The sequence below is a fragment of the Arachis hypogaea genome, chromosome 19, assembly GCF_003086295.3.
Source record: "Arachis hypogaea cultivar Tifrunner chromosome 19, arahy.Tifrunner.gnm2.J5K5, whole genome shotgun sequence".
Lineage (NCBI taxonomy): Eukaryota > Viridiplantae > Streptophyta > Magnoliopsida > Fabales > Fabaceae > Arachis > Arachis hypogaea.
In genome coordinates this window covers 30131893-30142781 of record NC_092054.1, presented here as the reverse complement: position 1 = coordinate 30142781, position 10889 = coordinate 30131893, and the positions used below count along the sequence as shown (strand labels likewise).

General features: G+C 35.0%; 1 protein-coding gene across 4 annotated transcripts; it reads right to left on the bottom strand.

Annotated features, from left to right (window-relative positions):
- Window positions 1-2934: 2934 nt before the first annotated feature.
- Window positions 2935-6841, bottom strand: LOC112777169 (aconitate hydratase, cytoplasmic-like). 4 transcript variants are annotated; one of them, XM_072227507.1, is made up of 8 exons: window positions 6211-6841; window positions 5617-5721; window positions 5235-5390; window positions 5036-5128; window positions 4077-4132; window positions 3850-3949; window positions 3396-3513; window positions 2935-3279 (listed from the first exon to the last, which is right to left on the bottom strand). In XM_072227507.1, exons 3-6 carry the CDS (start codon window positions 5313-5315, stop codon window positions 3931-3933), a joined length of 249 nt encoding a protein of 82 aa, XP_072083608.1. In that variant the 5' UTR covers window positions 5316-5390; window positions 5617-5721; window positions 6211-6841; the 3' UTR covers window positions 2935-3279; window positions 3396-3513; window positions 3850-3930. The 4 variants fall into 4 exon arrangements, with proteins under 4 accessions (XP_072083608.1, XP_072083610.1, XP_072083609.1 ...); XM_072227509.1 differs by having other exon boundaries at window positions 4081-4132; XM_072227508.1 differs by having other exon boundaries at window positions 6397-6771.
- Window positions 6842-10889: the final 4048 nt, after the last annotated feature.

The following is a 10889-nucleotide window of genomic DNA, read 5'->3' as shown; positions in this document are numbered from 1 at the left end:
GGGTTACCAACCCGATCCGCAGCGGGTAGGGTAGGGTGCGGGTAGGGTTCTTGTGCGGGTCGGGTAGGGTGTGGGTTGAGCCTCAACCCTACCCGACCAACCCGCACTCTATATATATTTATGTTATATACTTATATAAAAATATGTTTTAAGTGAATGTTGAATCAATGACCTCTCACTAAATGCAAAAGATCCTTAACCATTAAAAGAAAATTATTAATTGATAACTTAATATTTTTTTTTACATAAAAACCAGTTCTATTTTAAATTATCATCAAGTTATATAATAATGTATATTTTTTGTAACCCGCGGATAGAGTCGGATACTCGCGGGTTAAGAGCGGGTAAGGTTAGAGTTGAGATATTCTCAACCTGCGGGTAGGATAGGGTTGAGTTTATATAAAAATCTCAACTCGCGGGTAGGGTTAGGGTTTGATCCAAACCCTACCCTATCCTACCCATTGCCACTCCTACTTATACACAAATATATAATAATTAATTTTTACTATACACATAATATTTTTTTTTTTTCAAATTATCGCCAGGTTTACCTTTTTCCAAAAAATACAAATTCGACTTGCAATATTTTCACAAGTTCAATGCTTCACAGTATCATAAATTTATAATGTAATAATGATTCCTAATTTGAACTGCAGCTCATATTATTCTTGATAATTAAAAAAATTAGTGTATGAACCTGTGCCCCATATAAAAAAATTTATAAAAATAAAAAAAATATTTATATGTTTGGATATTTTAAGAAAAAACACACAAAATAATTATTATTTTAAAAAATTTATAAAATTATTATTAAAATTAAAGTTTAACTTAAAAACAGTGAGTAATTATTATTTTATATTTTTTTAGTAAAATAATTATATATTAATTTTAATACAAAATTTAAAATAAAATTAAAATATTTATGTTAGAATCCTATTTTTTTTTAAAAGTTTTTCTATAAACAATATTGATGGTTAAATTTGTAGACATTCTTATGTGATTCATAAGTAAAACTTTTAAATTTTTCTTTCTCTTAACTCTTGAAAGTGCCACATATAGTTGGCTATGTGTAAAAACTGATTTAGGCCAGTACAATTCAACATGAGATAAAGTTTGTCCCTAAAACTTATTAATTGTCATGGCAAATGATACTATTATAGGGGACTGTCTTTGTTAAAATCTAACTGGCACGGTTTCATTTATTGGTACCATATTGATTCTTAGAATCAAAGCAATATGACCAACGTTGTTACCTGTTAAGACTTCACATTCTATGACATGATTTTAAGCTTCCTAACTTGTAGCCTTGTACCATTATAAAGACTACTGAATTGGTCAATATTCCTTAGTAATATCACCGAAACACCAACTTTGAGTATTAATTTTATGTGGAGGCCAACCAAAGCAATTTATGCTATTCAGTTATTCAGGACCATAAAGATCAAGTTGACTCTCCATATTCTCTTCATCCATACAAATTGAATCTGAACTAAGATATAATTTTTTTCCCTCCAGGAATGATAACTCATCAAATGTCTGGTCCGAAGAAGGAATAACAATATCATCTGGAAGACATATCTCAGATTCAACATTTATATTGTCACCTATTAGACCGTCACCAACTTTCAATAACCACTCACCAAATTGCTCTGTCTCATCATGTTCTGAAATTGTCCCTACAAAAAGTCTCATATTTTTTTATTGGTTTGAGCACCTGACAAAACTTTCAAAGGTTAGATAAATTCATGGTTGAATGAATAATATCTTGTCTAGATCCTCATAGAATGACAGGAAGGATTTGCCTAAAGTCTCCACCTAGTACAACTACTCTTCCTCCAAAGGACAAATCTTTGTTTTATGTTGGAGAAAACCTCATGATATCACCAAAGTATTTATCAAGCGCTTCATAGCAGTACATACTAACCATTGGAGCCTCATCCCAAATTATAAGTTTGGCTTTCAACAACAGCATTTCTTGAGGGGAACCAGGTTTGATGTTACATACAGAATCCTCAGTTATATTCAGCAGTATTTTGAACCATGAGTGTGTCGTTCTTCCATTGGGAAGAAGTAAAGATGCAATACCACTTAAAGTAATGTTTAACACAATATCACCCCTTAAGCGAATCTCAGTGGACATAAGGTTCCAAAAAAATATTTTTTCAGTACCCCCACGACCATACACAAAGAAAAAACCCCTTCATCACAATACACAGTTGTAACAATTTTATCAAATGCATGTTTCTATTCAGGTTCGAGGCATTTTTCTTTAACTCATCTCTGTTAAAGTTTAGCTCTTCCTTGATAACCCTTTCAGTTAACAAAGAACTATCATTTTCAGTTGTTAAACGCATATGAGGATAGTCTTTCAAGGTTTTACCATAGAAATGTAAGATCTTATTTATATCTATTAAGAACAACTGCTTAATCTCATCATCTGACATAGTTAACTCTGCATATTATATGATACTGTAAAAATTCAACCAAAATAAAAATGATCAATAATGAATGACTTTTATAATTGTAATTAATAAAAACACACTCCTCATGTCATCACAGTTCTTTGTTGATACAAAATATCATCTGAGAATTCATGCAACATCTATCCCAGACATCACTACAAGAAAATAAGCTTTCTGCCACACTTTTCGCCACGCTTTGAGTTATCGGCACGCTTTTGAAAGAATCACATCTGCCAGCGTACCGGTTGCTCTATCGGCACGCTTTTGTGAATCTATTGGCACGCTTTCTTTTGCCACGCTTTCAACTCTTGCTACGCTTATGTATTAACCTATCAGCACACTTTTTGAAGCGTGTTGAAGAAACATGGACCTATTGCCACGCTTTTAAAGCGTGGCTATATCCCTATCATTAAAAAAAAATTGGCATGTGCTTTTACACATTCTAATACACTCCAAAAACAATAAAAAAACATTGACAAAAAATCATTGAATATCAACTGAAAATTATAAAAATAGATCATTTCCTTTGTATAAGGACTATAAAGTATAAACACAATGATATAGCATTTGCAGCTATCCACATCCACCTCAATAGTCCAAAAACATAAAAAGAGAATCCCTTCTTGAATAATTCAAGTTAAAGGTATTCAAAACTATTTATCAATCATTCCACCTCCACACGGAAAAATAGCATTTCCATAGTCATCACCACCAATGCTCACTCTCCCATTATATCCAGACCCTCCTCTTCCACCATGTCCAACACCACCACCAGCTCCATTCAAAAAGTTTCCCTTTCCAATACCTTCAGTGCAACCTGAAAAAGGTCTCAGTCTAGTCAGAATCCCAAAACTACACTATAATTATTTTGTAATAAGAAATTTGGAAGAGAAGAAAGCAGCCAAAGAAAGGCTTGAAGAACTTTTCTATTACCTAATTCTGATGCAGTAATCACACCATCAGTGCCAACAATCACAGTTCTTGCCCTGTGAATGTGAACTATGCTTCCTTTCATAATGCCATTTACAAGAAGATCCTCAACATGACAAATCTTCAAAAACAGAGAGTAGCACAATAAGATTCTAATTTAACAATACCATTTCCTGTGCAAGACCCAATGACAATAACCATGCCTAACAAAAGGTGATAATCATCGAAGGAGTAATTTGAATTGATGATTATGATAACAATGATAGAAAGTTCTGATATTCTTACAACGACAGTATACATATATAGATACACACTGAGCATTACAGCATGAGCGAAAACTAATACTCTTTTGAGTATTTATTATAAGCCCTAAGTTTTTCAGAAATTATGTGGGCGAGAAAAAATTGGTTCCAACAATAACTACTCAAAATAAAATCTATTACTTAACAAATCTTACTTGAAGAGAGAAGGATAGTGTATAATTGACATGACAATCATCAGGTGGAGTTATCAAATCTATTGGGCATCTCTGTGTGTCTCAAAGATGCTTTGTCACCCTGCAAAGGTTGTTTAAAAGATAGAAACAACAAACTGGATTAAGTCTAGAGTTTCTTTGGTTTCACACTTAAACAACTTGTATGGTAGCTGTTTAATCAATCATTGTGTCTAAGCAGCCATACTCACGTGCCTCTACTAGCATCATCATCCAAAGGGGCTTGAAGTAAAGAACCTGGGCCAACCTGTCACAAGAGAAGGGCTATTAAAATTCCGAAAACAAATATGGGCTACAAAACCGACTGAGCTGCAAACATAGTGCAGAATTTTTCTTCAAACAGAAGCTGAGCTATATAACCAAAATCGACTGAACTTGACAGTAAAGCCTTAAAAAGGGAACAGCAATAGCAGATTCATATTGCATGCAAATACAACAATGTCCACAAAGTCTTTTACTGAAAGAGGGAGTTAGCTACATGGATCAACAACAGCTACAGGATCCTATTGTAAATCATATAGACAAATCACAATCTAAGTCCTTCTAAATGGTTTCAAAAAACTTAAAATAGAACCATTCAGTTAAAGAGACAGCAGAGAATATATTCAAAAGATAAAGTATGCAAAGAAAAGCAACTGAATACATTAAACCAAAAAAACGAAGTGTCATAAAACCGTTTATCCCAAAAATTTAAGCTGATAGGTGGGGAATAAGAGGTCCCTGTACAAAAGCAAAAACAAAAAACAATATATATATATATATATATATATATATATATATATATATATATATATATATATATATATATTTATCAAGAGTAGCTTTCCAGGACTATATATTAATTGAATATCAATTGCAGAATTTTTTTAGCAAAGTACCTCATATAGAAGCCAAAAATGGTCTCAGCAAGATATAAGACAAAATTACAGTAGCAAAGCTACATTTTAGTATAGTAATACATGAGATTCAATTTTTTTATTTTTTTGCTCTTTTGTTGTGTCGGAAAAAAAAGGATGACATATCAGAGAAGTAATCCTGAGCTACAAAAAGACTTAAAATTCCATATGTATAGATAAAGTTATGTAATCACTTTGGTGAATATAATGAATAACTTCATAGAAAGCCAAAGCACATGTACAAGACACCATACCAGAGGATTAATCTTATTAGAATCACTGCCAAGCTTATTCATTGCATCACGCATGCAATCTAGGTCAACAACAGCTGGGACTCCAGTAAAATCCTAGGCAAAAAGAATAAAACAAATCACTTATTAGTTACCACTTATATAACCCATCCCCTACTATAACCATTTCACACAATCCACATTCCAAAAGTTAACAAGGTACCTCCAAGAGGACCCACGCAGGCTTGAAAGGAATTTCAACTTGCTTTGGAAGTGTTTTCCCAGTCAATAATCTTCTCAACATCCTCTTTCTTGACTTGGAAATTGTTACAATTACGAATGGCAGATTCGAGAATTCTGATACAATACGGCAACTTGTCTGTGATCACAAATAATAGAGGACATCTTAGCAAGTGACTAAACCAGAAGACAAATAATAGTGGACATCTTAGCAAGTGACTAAACCAGAAGACAAATGCACAATTCTGAAGAGAGGGTAACAGTAAGGAAATCACCGATCACCAATATCAAAACAATCTTTAAACCGAAATTCAGCTACAAACATGGCATAAAACAAGAAAGAAATCAAAACAAGCAAAATTTACCAACTCTTGGATCTTTGAGAGAAGGAAGGCTATAGAATTTTCCAAACTCGCCACCTCCAGGCTTGGGGAGACTTGTCAGGTTTCCCTTGAATAGATTTTCACTGGCTGAAACGTCCAATTAGAACAGAAATAACTCAGCACTAGTTATCAGAAACTTTGAGACTACAGTTGTAATACACATTAATTATAAGGCAAAAATTCCTCGATCCATTCAAGCACAAATGAAATATTCAAATCCTCACTAAAAAAAATAAAAATAAAAAGAACGAGAAACAGAATATAAGAAATGGAAATGAAAAATGCACAGTTTAGGACAAGTTTGGATTCTGAAATAGTTTTCAGTTTTCATAAAGATATCGCCTTATTCTTTATTTTATAAGTTTTCTAACTTATTGTTTTTAAAAAGTTGAAAAAAATGGAAGGAAATGCGAGTGACAGAGTCTAAAGCGGCCCAGTGATAACTGAAATTAAATGAAAAACAAGAGCGAAAAAGCGAATCTGAGCACAAATTAAATGAAAGATAATAATACTTCAAAAAAAAAGGCAAGAATTCGAGAAAGCAAAGAAACACTCCGAAATTGTGGGAGTGAGTACCCATGGAAGCCAAGCTGCGTTGGAATAGTTGGAGAAGAGGAGCGAGGGCTCTGGCGTGAGCGCGGAGGCTGATCGGAGAACTGAAGTCGAGGCGGTGGCTCTTGATTGATTGATTATACCCAAAGGCATCCAATTTTCTTGATTTATTTCTAAAAAAACGAAGATGGAGCACAACTGAGCACTAACCTTCGAGCAGCACGGCGAGCAAAACCACGACAGAGAAGCGAGCAGAACCGCGACAGAGAGAGCCGAGCAGAACCGCGACAGAGAAAGGCGAGTAGCACGACGACCAGAACGGCGAGAAGGACAGCAAGAGGAATGGCGAACGCTGAACCGCGACAGAGAAGGACAGCAGAACCGCGACAGAGAGAGGCTGGGTTCGAGAAGATGAAGCTGAACGCTGAAGATGGATGAACGACGCCAAGGCTGGGTTCGAGAAGATGGATGAACGACGGCGCCTTAGCTTTTAGGGTTTGAAAGTGAATTTTTAGGGTTTCATTATTTTTAGTTAGTGTGTCGCTGTTATCATTTTTAGTTAAAAGTGAATTTGATAACAATGTTAAGTTAGTGTGTGTTGTTGTTATCATTTTTAGGATAAAATTTGATAACTTACAAAAAAAAAAGGTTAAGTGCGGGAAAAATAGGTGGGAAACTAAATTTGAGGGGAGGAACCAAGGTTCTGAAAATCGGACCGGACTGGCCGGTTCGACCGGTTTAATAACGAACCGGAAATGTATGCGGTTCGGTCTTTCTATATTAAAGGTGGGAAGAAAACCGCAAAGAAATCGGTGAATCAGTTGAAAATCGGTCAGTTGAACCGAACCGGTGACCGGTCGGTTCTTCTAAAAAAAACGGCGCCATTTTTCTTGTTTTACAAAGTAAAAAACTGAAACCCGACCCGCCCGACCCGTTACCACTCGGAACCCCTCCTTCTTCCCCATTCCCAAATCGCAGTCTCACTCTCACACTCTCACTGTCTCAGACTCTCACTAACCCAGTAACCCTAGCCCTCTGAAGCATTCGAAAACCCTAGCCTAGTCGCCACCGTCGCGTGGTTTCTTCCCCCGTTCATTCATCTCAGTCTCACTCCAGATGTGAACGGTAAACCCTAGCCCCTTCTGAAGCATTCCCAAGCTCCCAGCGTCCCCGCGGTCCTCAGGTTGGCAGCGCCATCGCCGTCGCCTGCTCCTCAGCACCGCCGCTTCGTCTTCGCTGGCCTCTCCCTTCGTCGTCGCTGGTCTTAGCTTCGTCAGCACCTAGGTGAGTGACTCCTCTGTTTCATCTTCTCTGTTTCAACTTTCAAGCTTTCATCTTCTATGTTAGAATGTATGGTTCTGATTCCACCTAATGTTGATGTTGTATTATTTTGGTGTTTTGCTGCTTTGCAATTTTGGTGTTTTGCAATTTTGTATTGTTTTGGTGTTTTGCTAGTTGTGGATGCCATGACAGGACAAGAAGCAGTGGGTACAGAAATGAATTTTTAATTTTCAGATAATATGAAATATGGTTTACTTTATATTTATATAAAATAAAATGAAAATAACACATTGATTAATTGATTCTAAATTTGTGGCTGTCACGTGTTAATCATCTTTTTCTTTGGTTTTGGAATACTGTTTTACCTGACTATGAGATTTTCTGTGAACAGCTTTGGTGACTACTTTCAATCTTGAGATTGGAATAACAGGTGCAATCTTGACAAAGCTAGATGGTGATTCAAGAGGTAGAGCAGTCTTGAGTGTCAAAGAGGTTTTCTTGCATGGACTTAGCTTTTAGAAAGTGTTTTATTATTTATTAAATAAATATAATCGATACCAATAACTTCTGGTATTAAAAGAAAAGGACACATGGTTTATTGGAATTGAAATGTATCATTCATCTTTAGGGTACGTTTGTGAGTCAAGGTCTTGCTGAAGCAAGGAAAGAAAGGAAGGATTTTGCAACAAGTTCTTACGGATTTTGATGATTGATAAACCATGATGTTGAAATTTAATATTTAGATATGTTTTTATTACTATTTAACTTTTGAGTTTGGATTTTGATAAGATCATATATATTTGGTTGATGATATTTTATGTAGTGTTTTAAATTTCGAAGATATCAGACTATAATTATATTTTAGGATGTGTATTTATAATTTATTTATTATTATTCTAAAACGGTTTTTCCGGTTGAACCGGTTAGACCAGTAAATCAGTGAACCAGTGACTAGAGCGGTTTGATGACCGGTCCGGTTTTCTAAACCTTGGGAGGAACTCTATCGACACGTTTTTTTACGGTGCCAAAATAAATACGGTATAGCCACGCTTTTCAAGCGTGTCGGTTTTTTTCTATGGCCACGCTTTTTAAGCGTGACAAAAAAAAGGTGGCCAAATTTTTAAACAGTGACCACCTTCGTAAAAGCGTGCCGATTTTCTTTTATCGCCACGCTTTTCAAGCGTGGCAGTAAAAAAGCGTGGCCGAATTTCAAATAAGTGGGTATCCTCATAAAAGCGTGCCGATTTTCTTCTATGGCCACGCTTAAGCAAAAAAAACGTGGCCAAATCACAAATCAGTGGCCACCCTCGCAAAAGCGTAACAAGAAAAAAGTGTGCCGACAGGCCTTTTTTTTCTTGTAATGCATGTTCTAGTCTTGAGAATAAGTGGATCCACTGTATCTATTAAACTAATTACCTCTTCGGATAATTTCAATTTATCTATCTCTTCCTTCTGAGGATTAAGAAATCATCAATATCAAAATGGGTCGCAGGACCAGTAAGGGATACACCAGATTTTATCGGGTTTTGAGTGTCCCTCCACCTCGCTAAAATGGTAGGATCAGAACTTATCATTGATATATCATAAGAATTGCACCATCCCGAAGTTTCTACTTCGACCTTGAATAGAAATTCCTTATTAAGGAAAAACTCCTTAAAACTAGTAGGATCTTTGCTTGCTTCCCCTTTTTTCTACACAAAAAATTGTACATTTTTATCATGTTAAATAAATAAATATTTTGATTGACAATCATAACGTGATCAACAAAATGGTTTCAACAGCGGAAACCACATACATTCAACTCTTTCACTATCTCAGTACATGTCCATTCGAATAGAGTTGCGATTTCCTTATCAAACACAACAAAAATTGTTGTAGCAGTACCATTAAAATTCAATAAATCCAACTTATACCTACTTTTTTATGCAAAAACATCAATTAACACTTGAGCTGTCTCCTTTTAATTACAATAAAATCATAAGAAATATTATTCAATATAATTTAAATGCTTAAACACAATTTCTTTTAAGCTTATCAATTTTCTAAATTTCAACCTAGCAAAGTAGACTTTGGTATAAAATTGTTGTAGGTATATGAATCTTTTCTATGCATTCTATCTCATTTTGCCAATTTGTTTTTGGCTAAATAATATTTCCATTGATCAAAGCCATTTTGGGGTGGAGGGGGGGGGACGAAAGGATTTAAGATCTCAACTTCCTAAATGGTCACAAGCTATATGAGGTAAATTGGTTAGACTCGATAAAAGGTGGATTTATTGCAAATATTCAGTGTGATGAAATATGGTGGTTAATGACAAAAGAGTGTTTTGCTGGGTATTTGAAAAAAAAAGTCAAAGAACAATAAGATTGAAACAAATGTATTAAAAGTTTACATCCCTCAAAGATATAATGTATTGGTCGAAAAGATTCACCCCGCACAGAAATAAAAGGACTTCATATACAAATAAAACCAAACCTCATTCCATTACAATTCGTTGATCTAATTTGTGTATAAAACTACATACCACACAAGCTTCAAAAGAGGTCACACAAGATTCACAACTACATACAAAGCATAAAATAGCAAATTTTTTAGCTTAATAAATTGTGCTCTTATTGTCTACTAATTGTTGGTATTAAGTTAGATATTGCTAAATAAATTAAAAAGAGACATAATCAATTATATAACTACATTGCTTTTTTATGAAAAGATTGTACAAATAAGTCCAATTAGAGTCGTACTTGTCATCCACATTATTCGCGTCCTTATTACAGCCATCGCAGAAGTATGTATCCGCATTAGCTTCTGCCTTCATGCTATAAACACAGGATTTATACCACCAACTTGGAACGAGTTCAACATTAAGAACAGTGACTAGAACAACATAGAATCCAACCTACATATGAATAGTTTGAAAGTCAAAAAACAAATAATGGACCAAACACAAAAAAAGTAGTTTTCTATAAGCCACTTACATTCGCAGCTACACGTAACTCCTTTATTGTCTTCCTCTCAGTGGAATATAAAACTTCATCTTCAGTAACATACGCCGGTTTGCAGGAAACACAGACAGGTGCTGCGTGTAACACCCTAATTACCCTCAGCCTTACCTCTAGCCGTAAAGCAAAGATTAATCAGAGGTTACGACAGTCCTAAAGCTTATACATATTTATATATAGAAGGAAATAATATATTCTAGAAGCCCGATGAAGGATTAAGCTCAAAGACAGATTTACAAAAGCGCGAAACGTTCACACGAAGCTAACGCATAAAACACAAAGTATAGATGCAAGAGAAAAGAACATATATAAATATAAGAATATAATACTCATAGGGAACTAGCTGCAGCTTGCGGAGTTTAAGCCGACTAGTTTTATACAGACATACAGAATTTTGGAGTTGAAAACAGCTTATACAACTAT

Bases quoted from the DNA above. Each gene is read 5' to 3' on its own strand.
- LOC112777169 (XM_072227507.1), bottom strand. From the start codon at position 5,315: ATGTTGAGAAGATTATTGACTGGGAAAACACTTCCAAAGCAAGTTGAA. The intron at 5,129-5,234 runs GTACCTTGTTAA...CTTTTTGCCTAG, and splicing joins CTGCGTGGGTCCTCTTGGAG to GATTTTACTGGAGTCCCAGC. The intron at 4,133-5,035 runs GTATGGTGTCTT...CTCTTGTGACAG, and splicing joins CTAATAAGATTAATCCTCTG to GTTGGCCCAGGTTCTTTACT.